Source organism: Clavelina lepadiformis, chromosome 8 (assembly GCF_947623445.1).
Source record: "Clavelina lepadiformis chromosome 8, kaClaLepa1.1, whole genome shotgun sequence".
Taxonomy (NCBI): domain Eukaryota; kingdom Metazoa; phylum Chordata; class Ascidiacea; order Aplousobranchia; family Clavelinidae; genus Clavelina; species Clavelina lepadiformis.
In genome coordinates, this window is record NC_135247.1 from 7,496,786 (window position 1) to 7,522,160 (window position 25,375).

General features: G+C 36.0%; 2 protein-coding genes and 1 long non-coding RNA gene across 3 annotated transcripts; 2 read left to right on the top strand and 1 right to left on the bottom strand.

Annotated features, from left to right (window-relative positions):
* Positions 1 to 1,031: 1,031 nt before the first annotated feature.
* LOC143468244 (uncharacterized) lies at positions 1,032 to 2,353 on the top strand. The gene is made up of 2 exons (XR_013118981.1): positions 1,032 to 2,035; positions 2,137 to 2,353. It is a non-coding gene; the product is annotated as an uncharacterized LOC143468244 (long non-coding RNA).
* Positions 2,354 to 2,384: 31 nt separating this feature from the next.
* LOC143468242 (uncharacterized) lies at positions 2,385 to 14,326 on the top strand. Its single transcript, XM_076965319.1, has 6 exons — positions 2,385 to 9,506; positions 9,687 to 10,179; positions 10,342 to 10,476; positions 10,620 to 10,792; positions 11,113 to 11,250; positions 12,652 to 14,326. Exons 1-6 carry the CDS (start codon positions 9,177 to 9,179, stop codon positions 12,949 to 12,951), a joined length of 1,569 nt encoding a protein of 522 aa, XP_076821434.1. The 5' UTR covers positions 2,385 to 9,176; the 3' UTR covers positions 12,952 to 14,326.
* Positions 14,327 to 14,440: 114 nt separating this feature from the next.
* LOC143468243 (mesotocin receptor-like) lies at positions 14,441 to 24,075 on the bottom strand. Its single transcript, XM_076965320.1, has 11 exons — positions 23,985 to 24,075; positions 21,934 to 22,004; positions 20,731 to 20,913; positions 20,329 to 20,504; positions 19,719 to 19,899; positions 18,714 to 18,824; positions 18,378 to 18,507; positions 18,112 to 18,264; positions 17,895 to 18,019; positions 17,369 to 17,466; positions 14,441 to 15,442 (listed from the first exon to the last, which is right to left on the bottom strand). Exons 2-11 carry the CDS (start codon positions 21,952 to 21,954, stop codon positions 15,334 to 15,336), a joined length of 1,287 nt encoding a protein of 428 aa, XP_076821435.1. The 5' UTR covers positions 21,955 to 22,004; positions 23,985 to 24,075; the 3' UTR covers positions 14,441 to 15,333.
* Between the last annotated feature and the right edge of the window lie 1,300 nt (positions 24,076 to 25,375).

Consider the following 25,375-nt stretch of genomic DNA (forward strand, 5'->3'; position numbering starts at 1 on the left):
CCACGACAGGAGTTCGCCGTCAGAGAGCATGGCAATTAATGCCGGTAAAATCATGGCAATTAGTGCCGTTAAAAGCATGGCAATTAGGGCCATTAAGATTAGTGTGATAACACAATCGGCAATAGAACGCTATTATACGTAACACCAGATCGTGTGGATTTTTATCAAAGGTTATAATAAGCCCTTGATAAGCACGACAAAATGACAGCTGGGCAATAATCTTTGGTGTAATATTCAAGTTACCCTTGGTAGGCGTAAAAAAAATACACAACAAATGGAAACGCTTATAAATAAACAAAACGCAAACACACATTCACCACTGAGTGTTGGAACACCGCGCAGGCCTCTCGAATGACCTTCCACGCGTCGTGCACTGTTCAGCATGCTGGTTCTCCGCCACCCTCGCATCCGGGGTCAAACAAAGTTTCAACAACACCATCGTTCCGCGGTGGCTTGCAGTTAAAAGCTCGATGAACAAACCTTGCATGGGTTGTAGACATGTCTTCAGAGTTGTAGTCGGAGGTCACCAGAATATATGGCGAAGGTAGCGCTTGTACGTTGCTGTTGCGATGCTGCGTTGTTACGATGCTGACTCCTTTGCTCAGAAGGTTGCTACTCAGTTGTTTGTTACCTTCGCTCATATATTAAAGGAAAAACAAGTACGACCTTCTTACTTCAAGTCTTTAATCGAACTGATGTCCTGCGCGCAGGCAGTGCAAAACGAAAAGAGAACGGTAAACGAACTAACAGTGCTTATAAACATGTGCTGGGAGCATCGTGAGAGCGCCATCCAGCGACAAACAAACAAAACACCCAACGGCCGCTACAGCCTAACCGTATTTGTTAAATTTGCGATTAGCAGTAAACTATAAGGGAAGACTGACTGACCAGCCGTTATACTTCACACTGTCATATATAGCTTTTGTGTACATTGTAAATATCGTATTCTAGGCTATAACTTAGTATATCGGTATATATCTGATTAGGTTGATATAACCTGCCAAAGTCTGATAGTAACAGTACCGGGTAGCCTATCATAGCATTATGGTCCACTGAACCGGTCTGTATTTTGTGACCTCTGTTAATTAAATTTTTCGCTATTCTTAATGAATTTTTATGACAATAGCCTATTAGCAATTCTTCCTCGCTAAACATGCCAAATTTTAAATGGCTACCTTCAAAATTTCCATCATTACTTTTAAAACAAACGCACTGACTCAAGTCGAAATGGAAAGATTGGCAGTTTTTGATGAAAAATCATGCATTCAAAGATGCAAATTTTGGGGTGATGGCGTGCACTGAAGCCTTAATTCTCTGCTTATTGGGGTTCAAACAACCAGTTTTTGTTTGTTCGATATAATTCGGCATAAAGATAGAAAGTTTCGTGTGCTCATTGATGAATTTCTTGTGTGCAGGTGCCACACTTCCACTACGAAGGAAAGGAAAGGCTAAACTTTCCATTTAGGCGGAAATCTTATCCTGACACAAATATTTAATAAACCATAGGAGCTAGAGAGGTGTTTTTTTGCACACTTTTACTTAAGTTCCTCCTTTAACTTCCTGACGCAAATAGGCTATCTTATTTTTAAGTTTCTTTTTAATAACTTTTTTGCATCAGTCCTACTTTGATGAGGTAGCCAATAAGCAATAACATCTCTGTAGTAATAGATGTTTTTTTCTTGAAGTAACTACATTGCTCTTTAAGAACTCCTATAAAATCCCTACCTTCAGATCTTTATGACCTGTAGGCTATGCTCTGTGCAATCCAGACATTATTAATGATGTGACATAAAAAAGTGACATTTTTTGTGACACTTACGCCGTGACGTTAGGTGAAATTGAAGACAATGCCAGCTAGGTCATTTGTACTGACTCTTGCAGTCACTAACAATGTGACACTTATGCCATGACGTTACGTGAAAATGAAGACTATGATAGCTGGATTATCTGTAGCGACTCGTGACACGGCTACTACTCTGAAAGTATATGCAACACATTCATGTATAAATGCAAAACTCCCTTACTCTTCGGAGAAGTGAGTTGGAATTAGTTACATCTTTTTTGGTTTAGTTAGCTGGTGTCAGACAAGTCCAGTGTTAAGGCCAATTGCATCTGTTCCAATTTCAATCTTTTCAGAAACTCAAGTCGAAAACTCATTCTTGTCTCCACTCAAAAGCTTAGCAACTGCTGTGTCTGTTGTTTGTTTTTCTGTTCATTATTTTTCCAGGTGAGGTAGCTCAACTGAGTGTATTGTACAATATCGCTTATTTCTCGTTTCTTTTTGTCATTGACTGCGTTGCAGGAGAATTGCAATACCCACTGTTATAGCACACTAAAGACACAATTGATTGATTGACACGACACGTGTTTATATCATTGACACGACACGTGTTTATATCATTGAAAGAACAGAGAAAAAGTTCTCTGACATTTTTGTTTTATTGCAGAAGTTTGACAAGGCTTCAAAATTAACAAATTTCTGATTTCTATAGCAAAAATTATCAAATCAGAGAACAGGAATACCAGCTCCATTAACTGTGAAATTAATTTTTTACATTTGCACATTGGCACCGGACCGGTACCACCTAAAAGCTATTGTTTAAAATGTTATTGTTGCATAAAAATACATAAAATGTCAACTGCCAGATCTGAGCTTACTTGCCCAAGTCAATAGTTTTCCCCTGGCCTGGAGTGGCATAGAATGCATAACTTTTGCTGACATTCAGCATTGTTTAGTCATAAATTCAGCAGATTTCAATCCTTTAAAAACATCAAATGCATTCACTGATTGGAGTAATGCATTAAAATTTTAGATTCTCAAAATTTGATTATATGATTATGATCGCAACTATAGGTTTATATGCTCAATAGGTTCATCAAGGGAAAAAGAATCACTGTATTACGCATTGAATACTTACACAAAAAGATTTTGAACCAGTATAGAAATAAAAGTTGTCTGTACTGTACCCTTACTCACTTGCTTAAGTTTTTCTGTTTTACCGTGACTTAGAGTGCTGTTTACACATACCGTACATTGGTAAAATTCCATTGCGGCTATAACAAAACTCAACCATAAACTATTTCAATGCTTTGATAATCCAGCAGTAAGTGTGTTTTGTGAATCATGAGCTAAAAATTGATTGAAAACTGCCATTTTGGATATTTACAAATCATGAATTTTCTTGCAGAAGCATGCCCTCAGTCCCCCTAGCTTTTAATCAGCCAACATGAAATAACCCAACTATATTGTAACCAACATAAAATAACCCAATTATATTTTGTATTATCATATGTTATGTAGGATTGTAGGTTATATTTTTTCCACAAAAAGGTATTTTGTAGGGATGGGTCGATACGAACTCAAACCCGAGTAAGTTCGATAAATATGGCCGGTGTGGAAGAACACAAATGCTAACAATGGCAAACCAATCGTGTTTGTTACGTATATATTCAATAAATGTGCAAGTTTATAGTAAGCGTATTTTGCTTGTGTTAATGAGCGTGTTTTTATAGGCTACTATATATGGATTGCATGAACTCATTTTAATAGTGTAAATGTGTGTTTTGGGCGTGGTTGTGTGGTCGCCTATATGCATCATTTGGTGATTCGCCTAATTTGGCACTTTTTTGTAAACCTAGATGTGTCGAATTAGCCAAGTTTTACTGCATTTCAAAAACATCTCAAAAGGCACATGCCTTGTTAATTTATTGCTACTCCGACTTGCTTTTTTGGTAAACTCAAATAGTCAATGCACACGATACCTATGGGAAAGCAGAAATCTATGATAGAAGAAAGCAGTTTCTGTATGATATTTTATAACAATTGTGATGTTATTAATTCACAAATAAATGAAAATTACTTGTTATTGAAACCAAACCTGATTAGGTTGTGCAAAAACTTTTGCGAACAGCTTGCGAACAGGACACAAAAAAGAGCAGTTACAATATAGAGAACTTAAACAATACACATGGGTATTGTTTATGAGCAGCTAGAATCCAAAAAGGGTATAGTTTATTGCACATCCCCAAATCTGCTGTTTAATACATCCAGTAGTATTGATCACATTTAGGACCACTGGGCCCTGGTTAATTGCTTCTACTGTAATACCAATGTTGTTTATTCACACTTTATTGACTGTTTGGTTTGGCATTGTTTGCGCTTTTGTGTAAAGAATCGTTGGTTTTATTGATTAATTAAAGACTAGTTGGTTAAAAAAGCTTTACATCCGTGATACTTTTAAACTGATGTCATCACGCATGATAGCAGTGTTATTGTAGCATAGTGTCAACAAACAAGTGTAGTTTCATTTTGGAATTTATAATGTTACTTGCAATAATTAACTGCAAATATTGTTGTTGGGTAAGTTTGTTTTTATGGTGTTGTGAATTCAATAGTGAAACGCTTAGTGTTCCAGTTACTTCTATAAGTGCAGAATCTGTTCTGTACAATGGTACTGCTTTATCATTCTGTGTATGCTATATGGCACACGAAACTGTGTCATTACGTGCACTGTCTGTTCACTATAGCAGGGGCTTGTAACTTGGGGCCCATGCATGGCCAAAAGCAATATGAATGTAAGACGAAAAGGGGTTTTTGTGCTGCAGCTGTAGAATTAGTGCATTGCAGAAAAATGTTTAAAGTATGTGTTACGACTTGGTGAAAAGACTTACTGTAGTATAGCAGTAGCAACGATTCTGCATCAACCAAAAGTTAAAAATCTAAGGAGTTTTTGGAATTGTACATGTGGAGGTCCGCAGTCCTTAAAGATTCTTTCAAGGGGTCTGTGACCAGGAAAAGGGTAAGAACCCTTGGAATGAAGAAGTTTAAGCTTAAATGTGGTGTCCTGGTGTTGAAGTTTCATGTTTTCATGTAATAATTGCTTGAAGGTCAAATCAAACCATCACCACAATTTTTTCACAAAGGGCCAGATGAGCATGAGAACTGACGATCAAGGGACAGACTTTGTTCAATAGGCTACTAGGCACTAAGCTCATGTGGCAGGATGAGGTGGGCTGGGCAAACTTATCTTGGACGTCACTTCTGGCCAAAGGCTGTACCCCTGGTCTAAATTAACAGATACTTTTCTACTGCTCTCTAGAGTTTGGCAACAAGTGGTACTGGAAGTGTTTCTTGCTGTGTAATTGACTTGGTTCAGACTGTTATATTGCATATCAATACAGTGTGGTGGTAGGAGATGAGAGAAAATTGGCTTGGCTGTGTGAACTGTGAAGACGCAATCACGCAACTCAACGGTGGCTTTATGCTCATTCTTTACACAAGCCTTTAGTTAATCTATAAAAAAGCGGCAGGGAGAATATGTCAGAAGGCGAAGAAGTTTCTGAAATAAAACCAGAGTGATGTTATCCCCTTTTACACACAGCCAAAGTTGACAACTTTTTGATTTCAAGCGATTTGGTAATTTCCGGCAGTAGGTTATTTTTTTATGGTTATAGTAGCAGGGAAGTGATCCGCTGGTTAGTTACAACCAAAGAGATGTGACCAATTTACACCTCAAAGGTTGTAGTAAGTAGTTGTGCGTTTATAAAGTATTATGTGGAAGTAACTTCTCATTTGTGGTACCAATTATAGTTGTAGCGACAAGCGGGACATTACACGACTTCCCCGTTGCAGGAGGAGGCGTTACTAAAGGTATTGATTCCTAACGAGCTGCATTAGCCATTCTGAGAGCGTATTGGAGGACCGCTAACTTGCTTCGATGATCAGCGCCAAGAGTGGATGAGAGAGAGATAGGAACGATTGTGTCCGTTTATTAGCATCAGGCTGGGTCACCACTGTAGTCCTCGCCTGCCGCTGGCTAGTTACAACCAAAGAGACGTAAGCAGGTCTCAAAGGTTGTAAGCAGTTGTTCATTTATGAAGTGTTCTGTAGAAGTAACTTCTCATTTGTGGTACCAGTTATAGTTGTAGCGACAAGCGGGACGCTACAAACCCGAACTGAAAGATAAACGTATGCACACAGAGACAACGTTCCCATTACTGTGATGATAATATACTGTAACAGGATAACATCGAACATGATGTAAGATCCCGCTTTCTTAGGTCATACTCACAATCAAAGTGATTTCCTAATTGCGCTGAAAGTGTGGCCTGTTTTCGCCGGTATCATTACATTTAAACAGCTAGAAACCGTTCGGTGGGTGTTGGTTGACGATGATTACAATTTTGGCCAAGGATGAAATTTGGTTCGCTGTCCATAAATTTTCTTCTTTTAGATTTTTTAAGTTATTGAAAAATTATTAAAATATTAGTAAATTTGCCTACAGTTGTGAACTATTAACAGTTTTGTCGGAATATATATTGTTCATTTTCCTAGCAAAAATTATGCCTTTTACCGTGACTTTACTGGCAATTTCCCGTTTACTGTTAGAGCAGTAGTTTCACTCACCTGTTTATGAACGCAAAATATACCGATGGCAATTTTAGTCTCTCGGCAAATCGTTAAACGACGTCAGCTGTAATTAAATACGCGCGTGACCTGTCGGATATACAGTTCGTTACTGAACACTATGGTTGAACTTAAAAGAAACCACAGTAAATGGCGTTGCAGTTTACAAGTGTCTGCCATAATCTCGATGTATATTTCAAACCACGTAATGAGAATCCTTACTAGACAATTGTGGCAATTATTAACATTTGTTTAATAGTACTGGAATTTCCAAAATGAACCAAAGCTCTCAAAACTATTTTAGAATATAGGGATTATCGATATGTTTTATTTTTTGCGATGCTTTTTCTATTGAAATGGGAATATTCCGTTGTAGGTAAACTAGGTACACTTACGTGTTCCATGGTTTGCGCAAATCTACTTTATAAGCGAAACATAATTAACAACTTTGTAAATTAGATTTTGATTTAAACACTGACATGTAAAGCCTAAGAGTTTTTATTTATAATATGAGAGATGTAATCAACTTGCTCTACTATGCTCTTCAATTACTACGAGTGCTGAAATCCATGTTTCGAACTTCGCTCCACCCCAGTTTCTCACCATTGAAGTGAAATGATTTTCACGTCTTCAGTAACTAAATATGTCAAAATGATAATTTCACCATAAGTAGGTCACGTAGCCCGTTGAGATAGGCGGTTCGGTTAGGAGAATTGTTATGCAAAAACTTGATTTTAGCTCTTTGAGAGATATTTCAGGTTAGATTTATATTAAAAACAAGAGTTCGGCTAGTTTACTACGTTATATTGTAAAATCTAAGTTATTTTAACAAGAAACCGTGAAAAATAACTTCGAACTTCTATTTTCCCAGTGAAATAGTGACAGCTTAAAATGAGCGGTTGGATTAGGATAATGAACAGTAGATAATGAGTGCAGTAGTCATTAAAACGTAATTTGTTGAATACCTACCAATATTATGTCAAAAACGATGTATGCTGAGCTCGACTTATTTGTACAGCAACGTATCTAGCAGTACATTGGTCATTTCAGCCTTTATTTGTGGAAACGGTCTATACAAATAAGTCACACTTCTAACTTGTTGGTTTAGCACATATTTTATAAAACCTATTGAAAACGAATTTTTGCAACGAAGAATGATTGTACTCAGTAAACTGTTTGAATTGGTTGTCGTAATGTAAATGTGCGGTTTAATCCTAGTGAAAAGCCGAGGAGATATCATAGTTTACTATGCAACGTACGTTTCGAGACTTCTGTAAGGACGTCTGGAGCAATGTTCAAATGCGACATATAGTGACTATTTCACAGAAAGTATGTCACGCAGCCTGTTCTTAACGATAGGCGGTTAGGTTAGGAGAAATAGGTATGCAGAAAGTTGATGTTAGCTATTTAAAGTTTTATTGTAGTTAGGTTAGATTGAGATTAGAAGGTAGGTTTAGGTTACTATGTTATAACATTTAAGTTAGGTTAACAAGAAACCGTGAAAAATAGCTTCCAACGTACGATTTTTTCCTGTGAAATAGTGACAACCAATACTAAATGCCCGAAAATTCTGTGAAATTAATTTTGTTACGTCATATGCGTTTCCTGTACCAAGCGGGAGTAACATTTACATTGCTAACTCATCGCTTGTCGTGATAAAAGCACAACCACTCCATGAAAGAGCTTCAGTTTATTGTTGTGATGTTATTGGACTAGAATGCCAGGTTTGCCAGCTTGTTAGTAGGCTATGGTTTACGCTTTATTCCAGTATTCCCGTGTGTGTTGGCTACGCTTATTGTAAGTGGTGCGATGCTTAGTATGGCAACTGTTGTGTTGAACGACAGATTACCCACCCCGTATTATACTTTTAGCAGTCTTGTAAGAACTACAGTGGAAATCTGATCTACTACACTCCCATTATAACCAATGTTTACATTCGGTGGAAGTTCTTCTAGAAATTGATTGCGCTTTTACTTTTACCCCATTCTTGTGCGTCATTATCAGAATAGTGAAAGCTTTTGACTCAAAGTACGTCTTCAATTCGAACAACGTACAGGAAATGTTAAATACTATAATTAGAAAGTGAGGAGGCCGGCACTTCGCGTTTGATTGTTTAGCTAGTTGCCTTGCTTAGAATAATTTAGTTTTAAATTTTCGACCCGGATTTGAAACTAATGAATTGATTTTGAAAAAGCTTGCAGCGTTATGAATTAATTTTTATTACGTTGATGCTAATTGCGTGAAAACTAGCACGCGCGACGCAACAACAGTTTACCAAGATAACTTAAATAACAGATGTTGACTCTCCTGACGATATTTTACGCTAGACGCTATTTAAATTCCAGTGTGTTTGGTTAGTCAGTCTTGCCAGTTGAATAGTAAGTACCCCTACATGTAGGTCTACATCTGGATATTATTATTAACGATTTGCAGTGAAGTGAGTTTAACTGTTAGTGATGTAATCATCTTTGCTTGCATTAGGACCAACTATATATGGGGCACATTCAAGAAAGGCATAGTTGCCATAATGATGAAAGCATTATTGACCACTTTATTTAATTAGATTAATATTTCTTGTTGTCTTTGTTTGTATATCTTTGGTAACAGTCAGGTCATGTTATTACACTATTTTTTGTAAATTTAACTCTTCTAAATAAGCATACCTATGTACAACACTTCACTTTCGGGATTTTATCTATTGAAAGTATGTATATTAAATTATAGAATTAAGCACCATAAGAATTGTGTTTTTACTTTGTGAAGTTTTCTAATGAAGGACAAAATGGGGAGTTACCATTCATCACTAAATTGTGAGCAATTTGGTCTGTCATTTAGAGGTTGCTTTGGTTTCAACCAGTCCACTGCCCGGTATAAAGCAGAAGATGATGGCAATGTTGACAAAAACAATTCACCTTTGTGCAATGAAAGGAATTACGCTCAGAAAGAAACAACTAGTCATGTATTTGCGGAAGATGGTCACCAACGAAAAAAATCTTCAAGGAAAAGGTCATGTCCTAGAGATACATGTTGTACAAAACCAGCAGAAAAAGATGATTATGCCTATAATGTATGCACTCAGTCCCAATCTCATACCTCTCAGGTTTGATATCATTTTTTGGTTTACCCTTATGGTTATTAGTTACAGTTGCTGTCATTGCAATTTGTTTTTTTTTCCATTTGTAAAGTGTGAGCTGTTTGTTTCTGATCTCGATAGGGTTTAATTTTGCATTGTATGTTGGACTCAATGCTTATAGTCTTATTTAAACCTTATGTTTTGCAGCTTAACTCTACAGAAAAAAACACTGCAACTACAAATTCCATTTCATCAATGGTTCCATCTGATACTTCGGACAGACCTTTCTCAAGTAATGTGGAATCAACAAGAATTGATGTTTGCAGTTTGAAACATTCATCTGTAAAGCTTGACAAAACTGGAAAACTTTGCAAGAACTCTGTGGCAAAGGAAAATACTGACACAAAAGTAGTATTATTACAAAACAAACCATCAACCTCCTTTCCTGCTGAAAAAAAAGATGAAATTTTTAAAAATCGTGAAGCAGCTGACTCCATGTGTACAAATGAATCTAAAGACATTCAAGCGGATAAAAGCCAAGTCATACAAACTAAACAACAATATAGTGTTGATTTTATATGTTCAAATTCTAGTAACGGCAAAGATGGTCCAAGTTCGAGGTTTGGTATTGCTAACTCGTGTACAGAGTTTATTAATGCAACAATTAAAAAAGAATGTGCTTCAGGAACCTGTGTGCCAGGTTTGTTAAACTGTCGGACTAACTTTGTATTAATCTCTAATTCGTTTACTTTTTATGAGTTGTCAATCATTTTTATGTTTCTGTCTTTGCCTAGTTTGTAAATATATCACATTTGTTTTTAAAAAAATTAAGTAAATTTATTTTAAACTTGGTCACCAACAGCTTCAACACTTCCAGAAACCAACGATGATGGTATAAACTGTTTTCGAAGTCTTGTTGCCAGGGAAACTTCAAGATTAAGTTTATCTGTCACTAAGTGGGATTCAGTTTTGCAAGAAAATCAGTGTCCAACTGAAGGTACTCACGTAACATGGACTATTATACACACATGCTATTCTTTTTTCAATTATTTGCTTGTACTGTATGTTATAACATGTTTTTTTTTAAAAGATTATATTGATTTAATAGATACGATGTTTAACCTATCTCTGTGTTTTTAGTTTCTGATGAAATTCGAAGTGTAATTGGCCAGACACGTTTGGTGATAGCAGAGCGATTTAATCAATTTGTGAAATTGATTGATCAAGCAGAAGGTAAAAGTACTATGGCCCTGGAGAATCGCCCAGTACTTAATTCAGATTTGCAGGGATTTTGGGACATGATATACTTTCAGGTAATACTTTTAATTTTTGCTATTTTAACTTACGTGCAAACTGAACTAATTGTTCATGTTTCCTTTATATGTTTAACGTGTGCAAATAAATTAGTTTTGTAGATCACCAATGGATATGAGATTCAAAGTTGTGTAGTTAAATGTACTCTAATTTAAAAAGAGTTGTTGTCGTAGTTTTATTTGCATTACATAATTTGTGTATGTAAATGTAGGAAAAAATTCTTAGGTTTGTAATTACATAGCATTTATTTAGTAAAAAAGTTAAAGGGTGTTTACACCTTTTTGTAAAATAAACTGTCAGTTGTGCTAATATTATTTAGGTTGAGGATGTGTCCAGCAAGTTTGAATTGCTTAAAAAGAGAAAAGAAAATGGATGGAATAAGACTGACTCCACATCAACAGCAAGTAACATTGGAACATCATCAAGTAATGCAATAGCCAAGCGGCAGCCTAAAAAGGTAGTTACCATCGTATACAGAAAAAGTACCGTTATTCCTTAACACTAGAAGGACGGGGCGCGTCAATTGACGCATTTTCAACCTAAGTGCATCTATAACTTTTAAGTGGTGCATCGCGAAACCGTGATATTTCCTGACTTTTCCTACATTAGTGTTAGGTAACTAACCCATGAATATGAAGTTTTTATTTTACAGGTAGAAATAATTAACGTGGTCACTACCTAGAAGGACGGGGTGCGTCAATTGACGCATTGTTACTTCACATTACAAAAACCAGTTCTCGCGATAGAGAGCATTGTTTTCTTTCTGCTGATAATTACAGGTTTATCGAATTAGGTCACAGCTGCCAACACAGAGGTGTGACAAACGTGTCGACAAACTATGCAAGTCGACTTTTCCGCAAAACAGAGTAGTTTCGTCACAAGCGCAGCCTAATTTCGGAATTTTTGAAGTTTATCGAAGCGTAAGTGTAGTAACAGTTTCTTAGTTAGATAAATTAGATGAATTAGATAAATTCGTCGGCTTGGTGGTTGCTCGTGGCGTGATAGGAGGGCGCAAATTCCCTGTGAAGAGTTTGTGGGGGAGGTCGTGGGGATGTCCGATGTTTTCCCAAACCATGGCAAGAGACAGGTTTCTGGAGCTCATACGATTCCTTCGCTTCGATCTGAAGACGGAAAGACGTAGGAATCTATTGCATGATAAATTTGCACTCCCTTCACAACTTTGGAACAGTTTTATATCAAACTGCCAAAAAGCATTCATTCCACAGTGGAAGATAACTGTGGATGAGCAACTATTGCCGTGTAAGGCACGCTGCAAGTTCATCCAATATATGGCCAATAAACCAGACAAGTTTGGTCTAAAGTTCTGGCTGGCAGTTGACGTTGAAAACAAATATTTATTCAACGGTTTTCCTTACGTTGGAAAAGATGACGCAAGGAGCCCCCACGTGAGTGTGCCCACCGACGTTGTACTGAAACTCATGGCTCCGCTTTTTCAAGGAGGTTACAACGTCACTTGCGATAATTTTTTCACCTCACTTGACCTGGCGTTGCGACTTGCGGAAAAGAAGTGCAGCCTCGTAGGGACAATGCGCCAGAACAGGAGAGAAGTCCCGGAAGAGTGCAAGAAGAAAAAGGAGTTGCGTGAAACAGAAGTGTTTAGGCACGAGTGCTTGTATTTTCAATGCGATTGCTTTTGTTAATTAAAATGCACAAAGCGGACATGCGATAGAAGTAGTTTTTTCGGAGCAACAGCACAGTTTTCTCAACAAAAAACGTTAGATTTGCGCCGTTTTGACCTTTTGCGTCAATTGACGCACTCCGTCCTTCTAGGTATACGAAAATTGCCGTCCTTCTAGTGTTAATAAGCATACTTCTCCTAAAACGCGTTTTGTGGCAGGTTACCAAGAAATCTAAAGGTAATGAAGAGGACAAAAAGCGTCGGGACGCTGCAAAGAAAAGACTCGCAGAAGCAAGAAAGGCCTTAGCCCAGCGCAATGAAAGCAAACAAAACAAAAGGCAATCATCGTCTGGTCAGGATGGTAAAACCGATTTGGAACCAAACCAGCATCAGAGCACCAGTAATGGTTCTGTTAATGTCAAAACAGAATCAATTGTTGACGTTTTATCATGTGCCGTTGCTGTTGGCCCTGCAAACTCTGATCAAACTGCTATTTCACCTTCTAGTTTAGTGCATTAAATGTTAACTGTATTTTGCATCTGTCAGTAGACCTCATGTTAGTGGTTTGAACAAATATTTTATTTTCAACTTACCATTAAATTATATGACTTTTTTAATTAGCTGGAATATTTTTATTTCAGTGTCACTTTCTTGCGACAGCTGTGTTGGGATGATTTTATTCCTGTAAAACCGCTGTAATATGAATCCAGTGGTATAATGCTGTCACTCTGTCTTTAGGCTGCGACACTAATTTGTTTCTGAGAATTTTTTTTTCTTTGTTTCGTTTGGCTTTATTCGCATATTTTTCCTGCAGTATTATCTGACTAAATGTAAATAGAAAACTCAGCCTAGCCTGCAGATAATTTTTTTATTGAATTCTCTACTGATATAGGTTATTAACAAACACGTTTACATCAAAAATCATTACATTATGGAAATTAAATGGTAAATTTCTAACCTAACGCCTGGGAATTTTTCAAAAGAATTTTTTTACAAATATTCCAATTGTAGCCACAGCCAACTTATCGAAGAGATTCATCACGCTGGTTATTATATACGACCGATGTTCCAACTTTGTCAAAACATTGTTTACCATTTTCGTTGTTTGTCACGAAGTTAATATGACACAAGTGTACAATACGATCTGGTTCGACCGAAGATCGTGGCTGTGTTTCCCCTGTTTTGTTGTGCACGGTTTAGTGCTGTATTGAACTATCCCCTTTCCTTCAAATTTTTCCTTTTATTGATTACCTAACAATTTGTAAGCCTGGATGTGGTACTAATAGTTTAATTAGACTATCACTGTGTAAACACAGCCTAGTTTTGCTTGGTATGTTAAACGTATCCTAGTCAATTTTTCCTTTTTTTGTACCTTTGTGTGCTTTAATTTCTGCATACAATTTAATTTAGCTAAGTAGTTCTGTACCAACCCGTTTCATAAACTGTTATCGTAATTTTGTCATTACTCATGTTTAATGGGGTGTTTGTTTTTGGTAAAACCAAAAAGACGAAGCTTTGAAGAGTCCACAAATACTATTTTTATTCAAGTGTCAGTTCACGTTTACGTTAGGTTATTTCAAACCCCTTTTTATTGAAACTATATTTCAGGGGGCTTCGTTGGTCTTTTATCATTTTTTGCAGTACTGTTATGTACTACACAGCGAATGTTATTGAATTGTTAGTATTTTACTTTCTTGTATTTCGCATCAGTATGCTGAATATTTTCGAAAGGGTCGCACAGTCTTTCACCTTTATTAATAATTTCTCTTTCAATAGAGAAGTTTTTTGATTTTACTTCGTAGATAATTATTTTAACGTATTGAACTTTGTAAACAAAGCACGCCTTGCGTACCAACCTTTGTTGGTTCTATGAATAAATTTTTGTTTATATATATCACGAAGCTAGTTTTATCATGCAGTTGTGCTAACTAAGTGGATGACGTCGGGGTCCCAGTGTGCTAACTAAGCGTGTTCTTGTTTGGGTTAATTGTTGTTAATTATTGCTTGATCGATTGTTCGTTAGTCTGACTCCATTGATAAGCGCGTTCATTAACCACTGATAGTCTAATTGAACATCACAGAATCAAAACTAAACTGTCAATGTTTTGAATATTGATATATTATTGATTCTCAACGAAACGGTTACTACTTTCAGAGCACAGAATGGAGTTGCATTAGGTTGACTGTTAATACCAGACTGAACAATCGAGAAATAGCGCGTTGTGCGCTGTAGTACGAATGACGTAATTCGAAAGCAATCAAAACTGGGTCGCGTATGTTAAATCCGACCAAAATATAGCACAGCGCTTGTTAAACCCATGAAATAAAATACTAATACCATTATAATATTATCAGATCTGAACCAGAATTCCGTAGGAATCAGGGCCAATTATGACAATTAGCACACAGTACTGCAAATAGAAATTTCTTGAAGTGTCCCAGTAGTGTTTAGCAAAAAAATTAAGAGCTGGCTTACACTGTTTGGCTTATTTTCGTCGCATAAGAAATATAATTATGAATAACTAACAAAGTATAACTGAGCATGCAGAGTATAAGGTGAATACATCGGACACTTTGCTGATTACTCCTTGCGACAGTAAAAGTGAAAAACAGCATGAAACGTGAACACCGTGCGCAAGACTCCAAGGAATGCCTCAAGGAAAATTAAAAAAAAAACAACTTTCAGACAAGATTTTAAACGATAGTGCTGGTGTAAATACTTCGACCTTACAATAGCTCACTTTTCCCTTGTGTGAAACATTACAAACGCAGGTATAGATAGGTGGACATTTGAAACCGAGTAGTCTACTCTCTACAGTATATAGTATATACCAACATAAACTGATTTGCATGCAACGTTAAAACATCTAGGTTTAGTTGAAACCAAATTTATATTCACGATCACACGTTATTTGGGTAATTATGGTCATGGAAAGATCCTTGTCCAGCGAACTGGTTGGCATTAGGCGTTCGTTGAGGCTGGCTGGTCAACTGGAATTCAGCTGTTGTACTAACAAATAAAAATTACTCCATATATATCCATCCACTACATAACGATTCAGAGCACAACATTGAAGTTACGATAACTGGTACAGTATAAATTTTGCGTATGGCTCCGCTTTACTTGGAATTTCAAATTGTGTCACTTATAGTGGTGGCATAGATCCGATCCGTTCATCGAAAGTATACCTACTGATCATGATATGTAATAGTAGGTTTAATTTCGCAAAACCGATTAAAAAGCAGAAAAATCTACGGCTGTTGTTTAAATATATTATTTACTGACTAAAATCTTGTGTAAAATGTATCTTATTCTTTACTATGTTCTTGGTGTAGTTCGGTATCAAGAATCTTTCTCCTTGGATTAAAAAAAGTCTTCACATGACTTAGACTCGACGATGATTCTTTGTCTTTCGGACGGTTGGGCCCAAGTTACCGGGCTAGTCCCTTTTATATAGCATTGCTTATCTTTTATATATCATTGCCAGAATTTGGAACTGTTCACCAGGACCATTGAACAGAAACAAGCGTTGTTAATGCCTTACCCAACGACCATACATCGGTAGCGCCTCTAGGTATCAAACACCGGCTGCAGTATTGCGACCCAGCGACGTAACCACTTGGCTACCGAGCCCACAACATACTATTACCACTTTGTTAGTAACCGCTAAGCGTTACATTTAAAGTGACTATCTCATGCAAAAATACCAAATAATAGGAATTTACGCTTCATGTGAATTTTAAGACAACAATTTGTTGATTATTTCTACAAAGTTAGAAAGACGGGAATTTAATTATTTTTGTGAATTTGTCGAGATAGTATTGATTTCTGATATAGATTAATTAATTATTTATCTTGACTGTTGCTCTCTTCCGGTTTAGTGAGTGAATGGCTGTGTTGATGACTCAAAACTTTCACAAAGTTGTATGTAAATAGGCTATAAGTCAAATCCTGAACTTTCTGTTACCGATACATGACGGCATGCATAGGTATACTGCACGGAAGACCGTTGTAACGAAATAACGTTGTTACAACCGTACAATTTTTTTACATAACCACTTGTCACTTGGTTATGAATTTCAAGCAAAAAGTATTTTATTAGTTTCTTTTTTGTATACTAAAGAAATATCAGTAAAACTTAATTTGAAACCATAAAAAATTTGTTAGGCCTCACAGGTCCTAAAATTTTAGCGAGCGATAAACAAACACTATTGCACTATTGAAAGATTGTTCATATTCTGTTTCTTCAGCCCTTAGCGCCTAATTTCACTAAATTGTTTGTAACGCACCATCAAATTTCCCTGTTGTTACTTGTTACAATTGATAGACTTGCCTAACACCAGATTCGCAATTGCAAAGGCTTGACTGGAATCAGTTCTCGCTGATTAGGTTTCAGAATCAAGATAAAACAATTTTTGATAAAACAACCTCTGTGAGTCCCTTTCTAAAAAAGTTTCTTAAAAGACTTTACTTGAGTCAGCCCATGTAGATCAGATTTTGTATTAAGGTAAAACAATTTCTTTTGTTTGTTGAAACACATTAAGGTGCAACTAGAAACGAAGTTTGTTTGTCCATGAAAGCGTATACTATAGGAGGCAAAACGAAGCAAATTTTTAAACATTTTAAACGTATCTTGTTCATAGACACGGTGTTTATGATTCTGAATGGCTTGGTTTAAGACATCAATTGACTTGGTTTGACTTGGCTTGACTTGAGTCCTTTTTGCCAAATGACTCAAGTCACTTCTTTCAAAAGACTCGATTTGGCTTGAGTCTTAAACACTAAATGACTTGACTTGCGACTCAAGTTTAATGACTTGGTTGCGACTATGAAAGAAGCCCTTATATACATATAGCTCTCCCCTGCCATATAGTTACTTCAGGTATGCAATTTACGTTAACAAAATACTAAGAATTGTTAAATTTATTTGGTCACCTCATTGTGTACTCTGATTCGTTGGTTGTATTAATATGACGCAAATTAGTACGTCCGAGTTTTTCTCCAGATTTCTTTGAAACAAAACTCTTGGATTCCTGGATGAAAAGTTAAATCACATCTGTTTTACCGAGTGTGTATACTATGGTTAACAATATGTATCAGAATTTGTTCCTTTCAACGTGTTCGAAAATTGTAAGCACGTTCACAAATTGCGTACGCGTTCGCAATTCACGAACGCGTAAGTAAGACATTTTGCCTGGCTGAAAGGTTCATAATCGCAATTTACGAACGCGTAGAGTGAAGGTACTTACGCCATTGAATACATAACCTTTGTACATATCGTATTCGTTTCACACACAATTAAGTGATTGGGATGCTTAAGTACATATTTTTGTAAAATAAATTGCACAAGTAAAACTTTATCAAAAGTTTTATAAAGTGCAATTAACTTCAAAATCTCATGCCCTTTTACATCAGTTACAAGTACATTCTTAAACACTTTAGGTGTCTACGAACTCTTTACTTTTTGGACGCAACAGCAAAATTCCTTGAGGTCTCTCAAAAGATTTCCACTGAAAAACATGTAGATCCACGGATTTACACACGAGTTGACATAGAGAAGCAGCACGAATTTCTGCGTTAGATTTCCTGTAATTTGATGAAATTGCATTTTTATTAGATATGTTTACACAAGTAATGCTTTTGCAATTAAGAGCATCATTTTTTTATAGCTTACCCACCTTGTACAAAACCGAATGCCACCAAAACTTGAGTGGTGTAAAATGGAGCAGTACAAACCACGTAAAATATGACTATTACCAACGTCATTTTAACTGTTTTAACTTTTGCCTCCGGTATACGTCCAATCCCACTGGCCCTTGGTGCTAAGTGGTCTTAAAAGAAAAAATATATATATACAAGTTTTCTCGGAATTTCGGTGTATCCTGTAACTAACAATCATTGAAAGTTGCCAGGACAGTTGACATAATTAATGAATATTAATTACTCTTGTTGGAAGTATTTTGTCGGCTGTCCCGCTCTCTTGAGCTGTTTGCTTTGCGTTTTGCTCTGATATTTCGCATTATGATTGTAGCTATCATACTGTATAAATATGTCAATGCAAAGGCAGGAATTATCTGCAATGGAAAAAACGTATTAACTTGCTGATATATGTCAGTTGACAAAAACCAATTACATACTTCGTTTTTCTGCTTGTGGTTAAATTGTTTAGTAATATGATTGTAAGTCAAAAAATAATTCTACAAAAATTTATTTGCTCCATTTTTTTAATCTTAGCAACAGACTGACGAGGTATACTTTTACTAGTTAATGTACTACTTACCACTATCATCACTAAGTACAAAAAGACGTAAACCTTTGTAAAGCTTTCACTGATCACGGAAAATTTGCATGCAACACCAGAGTTAACCTTTTTATTTTCCCACAACGGCAGCTGAAAAATGTTGCATATAGGCCTACATGAAATTTTTCGAAGTTGAAAAAATATTTTAAATAAATTTAATCTAATGCAATGCAAAATACATATTTGAAGTAATGATTAATTATTTTTCCATTTCTCTAAGGACGTAGGATATATATTATATCGGTACCAAATATCTGTGATCTTTGTCGCAAACCTGTTTATGTTCGTAATTGCTACATCACTATTAAAGCCGTTTATGACATTTCCGTTAGCATCAGCATTTGTTATAAGTAACGTAAATACAGAAGATAACGTTTTCTGTATGATTTAAGTATATTTTGCCTACGTATAAAACAGTTTATTATCGGGCCCTAGTACGTTTTATAACCCCTCAGTTTGACCCTTTGCATGAACTGTTGCAAGTCCCTGCTGGAAGCTACTGCTGTATTATTTGACCTCGTTCAGTGTACGTTGTTGATGGTTTCAAGTAAGTTAAATTATGTAAGCTTGGCAACCAGTTTGAGCCATATAATGCAGTGTATGATTTGTTTCACACAGACCAGCTGACTAACAGTGCTACTGTTTGCAGTACTATTGAGTAGTTGCAGCCTATTTCTGAAATAAATACTGCATTTATTCGGCGTAATCAAAACATTTTGGCTACAACACTAATTCCTTAGTTTAAAGTGATGATTGACCTAAATGAGTGACTATAGTAACTAGGTGGTTAACAACCGGGCAACGATGAAGCGAAGTCAGACGAACAATGTATCCACTAATTATAATTAGGGCTGCACATCCGCTCGTTAACACATTTTTTGCTGTTGTTTGGCCAAAATAATTCTGATTAATGGAACAAGTTAACAAGTGATGTAAGAACTCACAAGTTAATTTTGCATGCAACAACCATTCCACAAAAATTACCTGTGGTATTGAGAACAAAAATGCGAGTGACCAAGCGCAAACCACAGAAATATGGACCCATTTTCTCGAAAACTTGAATGATCTCATAGGATATCGTATTGCGCTGTAGCGGTCATAGGCCATGCATAGAAGAACGTATGTGCTCCCATATATGCCAACAATTTGCATATACTTCACCACTCTAGGAAGTTTAAAATTGTTTGTTTATAAAATAAAGAAAAGTTAGGAGCATGTTTTTATATCAATAACAGAATAACATTATCACCAAAATAAGTTCAAAATTGTCTGAATATTTTCACCAAAACAATAAGTTCTACTATCTCTTCCACACTTAACTACATATGGTCTTGGTCACATTCTATCCGGTGATGGCCTTACATGTTATATTTTGTTCTTGTATTGATCTTATTCCTTTGATAAAGTCAAAATGGGCGAGAAAATATACGCTATAGGCACATAAATTTTGACAGCCCTATACTAAAAATTAAACAATCAAAACACCAAACTATCGATTATATTAGCATGACAAAATTTTCCTGGAGCACTATAAACTATAGGATCAAAATAAAAACAATTTTGTGGTTCAAAATTGGTGCCACACACAACCTACTTGCACAAAGCGTCAGCCGCATAAAATCCACACACATATCTTTCGAAAAACTCTGGTAACCCGGCAAAGACTGCTACTATCAAATCAGCAAAAGCTAAGTGCGCTATAAACAAGTGCATGCGGGATTTCTTTGCCCGTCTTTGCCATAACGCCAACAAAACACAGATATTTCCAATCTGTAACGTTTAAAAAACTTTGAAGTTAGTGTATACGGTTATGAGTTATCTTGTAATCTATACCTGTATAGTATAAAATCAGCTGAAAATCGTAGACAACAAAAACATCATAGTATGTATTTCATAATCATGATAGTAGAGAAAGTCATCTAGAGTAGACTACTCTGTATCGCCTTTATGCCGAAGTTCAATTGATAAGTCCGAAATTAAAAACTTCGTTCTTTACCAAGGCAGTAAAAAATAGCACGCCAATAACAACCAGCTCCACATAGTAATTGTACCGCTGCTCGTCAGTGCGACTGGCAATAAGTTCTGCACACGTCAGTTGCTCAGGTTGTAAAGTTGGGTAGGAATGTGGCGGTGAATGGATTTTCACATTAGACACCGCGTCAGTTGTGTTTGAAATGGGCTGAAAGAAAATTCTTGCATTGTTACAAAACTAACGCACAACGCCAATGTATCTGAAACATTCATAACATTGATTCAATTAAATTCGAAATCGATAAAACTTTACATTTCAACATTTTTATTTCATGATATTAAGAAAGGATAACTATAAATAAGTTATGAAGTAATCTTTTAAGCAGTCAGTGTAAATACATTGATATATAATGTAATTTTTTAAATCGTCTGCTGTCGATATTGGTTTAAATAAAGTTCCATCAAAAACTTGGAAAACGCACTAAACGGTTCTTGTTCTTAACTGGTTTCGATGCCTCTGGAGTTCGACAGGGATCAGAATATACGCAATGTGTGCATGGTCACTAACCCACTTTCTTAGGGCAATAAACGTTTACAAGCGTGAAGCTAGTTATCGGTTCTCTGGTGACCTATTCAATACATGAACTTGGTGATCTGTCATGTTTCTTATTTAGTTACTTAGTCGCAGAAGAAGTTGGCTACATGTTACAAAGGTTAATTAATTATTCATCTAATTTTATTGTTAAATGAAATTATTTAGTTGCACTGCATTTTGTACGATATTTTATGCACAAAAAAGTCTTTAATTCAACTTCCAAGAACATAACTATTGTCATACGTGAGTGGCTGTTCTTGATAGCTACATCGACATGTATTACACAAGTGCAGAGTTTCTTTGGCTGTTTCAAAGTGGTGCACGTGTAGAGAACTTGAACTCTTGACCAACGAAGTTATTGTCTTGTGCACTGCATATTAATATGCACCTAAATTTTTCTCGCGTATGCAGTATAGCTTTCATGTAGGTAATTTTATTCACAGTTTGTTTCCAGTCTTTGACAAGCACGCCTAGTGGATGATTCTGTGTGCATAAAGCAGCACACATCTAGCTTAATTCATGTGCGTGTAGATCACTGTCATAGGCGTTCTAAACCGCGTTATTTTACTTTTATAGCCACACTTCCATCTTCTATAAACTATAATCTTATATCTACTATAAACAATAGCATACCAAAGTGTTGCGGTCAGTCATTATGGTTAGTCCTCAACTTCTGCTTTTTACTTTGGAACTGGTTCTCCGTGCTGAATTTATATATGTTAATTAGCAGTAAGCATACAGCGTATAGAAAACACAATTTTTTGAGTTGCTAAAAGACTCTAAAATGAAACATGTATTGTTACCAAGACCAAAACGTCCATTCAGTGTGAAATTTACCACCTGTTTTTCGACCACGTAAAACGTATACGAACATATTTTAAAACTACATAGCGACCGCCTCTATTTTTTTATGATAAATCCTAACTTCATTGTTAAATTTAAGTATAACTATAGAGTATATTCAAAATGTTTTTTTTCGCTTTCAAGCTTTGCTTGCGAGAAAAATTGTGAGAAATGGTGTGTATTTGATATTAAGGAGTGTATGGTCGGGCAAAATCGATTAATTAAAGTGGGCTACACATTAACGATTAATTACTTTCGGAGGAGGCATTGACGAGTTCTATTTCTCGGATAGTTTCGTAGTGTAACGAATACAAAAACTATAGTTGATACTGCAATTTCAGTAGGTGTAATTCCAGTAGTGAAACTGCTGGATTTGTATTCACTATAACAATAAAGCCGAAAGGCTCGAGTTTTTAGACCAGGGATCTCCAATCTTGTCGGACCGGGAACCGCAAAACAAAAACGATGGGTAGCGGCGGGCAGCAACTAAGCAAAAGGACGCTAAATTCCGACAAAAAGGGATAAAAATAACAGCCTAAAAGTTCAAAAAATACACAAACAATTGTGTTAAAAACACACGTTCTAAAACTGTCGCGTTGTTGACGTGAAAGCGCTAAAACACCGCTTAAAGTTTTAACTACACAAAGTCTGTAAAATATATGTTGCGATAACTAAATCACCTAATTAATCCAAACGTCATCGGAAATCACAATGAAATAGCAGTTAACTTGTGGTCGACACACGTGCTGCTACAGCATTTGTGACGTAGCAGAGGAGTTCATAGTCATACAAGTTTCTGACATTGACCTGAATGAAATACATGATAAAAATTACGGAATGTTTTGATCATTGAAACTGGCAAAACTAGTTGTGTTGTTATCGTTATCTCATGCGCTAAGCGGAAGGACAACTATACATAGGGAAGAGTTGGCATATGGCAAGTCCGGAGTCTATTGCAATACCTCAAGTGGTGCAATTCACGCCCCTTAATCATTACAGATGCAGCATTAAAAAAGTGGAAAGTTTCATAAACTTTACTCTTGTCTATTGCAAACATTGTGTCTAGTTTTTGTTTGATTTACTGGCACATTGCCTCCGTAAGGGTGACTGCACACTGGAAGCGATTCGCATGAAAAACGTCATTTTGCAAAACCTTGCGACAGCTTCTATCCTGTGCATATGTACGGGCACTACAAGTCTTTTTCAGGTTGCCTTATACTTTGTTAAAAGTCGGCTGACTAACCTGGTTTTGTTTGGTAAAGTAAGGGACAAGTGTAAAGACAAGTTGACTTTAAACCTGAGAACAGTTGTCAATTAGTATACCGGAACATTTTTCAATAATACCTAATGATTAAGGAGTTAAGCAGTTATTGCCTGTGTCTCAAAAAAGCGCAAATTATAACATACGTGATGCCATTTATATGATGTCAAAATTTAAAACAATGTACACTTATTAGGATCATTGTGTTTGTATCAAGTATGAATCCAGTAAAATATTCTGTGTGGGCAACAAGAAATGGGTAAGGTTGAAGCGCCCTTAATTGCGTAATATTTTACCGAAATATTTCGCAATAGTAACTTAACAAGTTTAACCTGACTTATTAGAGTTTACTGTAACCTGTGACGTCTACATGCAGAAAATAAACATTCAATAAAACTATTCGCCTATATATAGGCGAAATCGTTTTCCATCCAAAAGGCTTAGGGCCCTAACTACTCCTTCCATACTTGAACAACAGCAATCATAATTAATTTTACGTTGTAACGTCCTAGGCTATACACTATACATTACATAGGCAATAGCTGCTTAACCAAAAAAATCCTTTTTCCCGTTTACTTACTGGTAACTATTCGTTGATTTAAGGTCATCTTGTTTTTGAACTTGCCGCTCACTTTAAGGTTTATCTGTGTCTGTCGTATTGAGTGAAGCAGAAAAACGTTTGGTGTATGCTGAGAAAAAAGGTTGGCGACTTTCCTCTTCTGCTCATCGTCGTGCGTATGACCATCAAGTTTTTAAGCACAGATGACATTGCATCCAATTGAGGTCGACCATTTGAAAAAAAAACTCATTTGTTTTTTGTCTTCACCTGAGTGCTTTTTGGCAATTTATTGTTGCTTGACTCTTAAAGTTACTTTAGCAGAAAGAATTAAATTATTATTAATATTGATCTGAAGTTTCTCGAATTCAAGCTGAATAAACTACTTCCGTCGTTAGATAACGGTTTTGTTGGGTAATTTGTCTGAGACTGGATTTAACTTGACGTAATTCATTCGAGCTTGGCTTGTAATGAATGACCAACTGTCATCTCAACTGAAATTATTTTGTGTTTATAACGAAGGCTTATGTCCTATATCTAATTTAAAGTGCGGAATCTATTCCCCAGAGATGTGTCGAAGTTAAAACTGATTTATAAAGATCGAAGTTCAGTTATTTTTTCACATTGCCAAATAAGTTCAATATCGTTTCTTGAACCCTCGATGAATTGAATTAGGAAGACCTAAAGTAATGAAAATATTTTCGCGGGATTTATAAATCAATTAGATAATTTAATTATTAATGTTGTGTGCCTGGAAGTCAAGAAAAGTGGAAGATATTCTGAATAACAATTAGCCAGGGCATGCAATGGACTAGAATGGGATGGAATGGAAGATGTAATGCAACGATAAATTCAGTGTGGAATACAATAAACTTGAATGCACATTTACACAATTGAACTAAGTTCATGCATTCCCAAAACAGTATACACACACGCTCATTCATACAATCTAGCGCGTTCGCCACAAATTTGAAAATCAAGTGCGTTCACCGTAAACTTCTAAATTTGTAATAGTGTTGTTTTTTCCATTTTCGAAGGTGTTAATATCATACAAAGTATTGAATATAGAATGGAAAATTTTTGCGTTGGAATGGAATACATTTAGGTATAGAATGGAAATTTTTGCAGGATATGGAATATGGAAAATTTCTATTCTCTTCCATTCCATAGCATGGCCTGCAACTGGCAACCACAATGACGTAAAAGGACATTTTTTTGTGAACCAAACTTTAACGTTATAACAAAGTAATTTACCTATAACCCAAATCTATTTTCTAATCTAAACCTAACTTCAATTAAACCCTAAATAGCAAAAATCAACTTTTTGCATACCCACTTTCCTAACCTAACCGCTTATCTTTACAACAATTTCATTTAATTTGGAATAGTCGCTTCCTTCCCAAAATGGTGTCCTT

What these genes read in the sequence shown, in the direction of transcription:
- LOC143468242 (XM_076965319.1), top strand. Translation starts at nt 9,177, where the DNA reads ATGAAGGACAAAATGGGGAGTTACCATTCATCACTAAATTGTGAGCAA. An exon ending in TTCAGGAACCTGTGTGCCAG is followed by an intron (nt 10,180 to 10,341) that starts GTTTGTTAAACT and finishes GGTCACCAACAG; the next exon opens with CTTCAACACTTCCAGAAACC. An exon ending in AAATCAGTGTCCAACTGAAG is followed by an intron (nt 10,477 to 10,619) that starts GTACTCACGTAA and finishes CTGTGTTTTTAG; the next exon opens with TTTCTGATGAAATTCGAAGT.
- LOC143468243 (XM_076965320.1), bottom strand. Translation starts at nt 21,954, where the DNA reads ATGACTGACCGCAACACTTTG. An exon ending in TGACTGACCGCAACACTTTG is followed by an intron (nt 20,914 to 21,933) that starts GTATGCTATTGT and finishes ATTTTCTTTCAG; the next exon opens with CCCATTTCAAACACAACTGA. An exon ending in TTTGCTGTTGCGTCCAAAAA is followed by an intron (nt 17,467 to 17,894) that starts GTAAAGAGTTCG and finishes CTTTTCATCCAG; the next exon opens with GAATCCAAGAGTTTTGTTTC.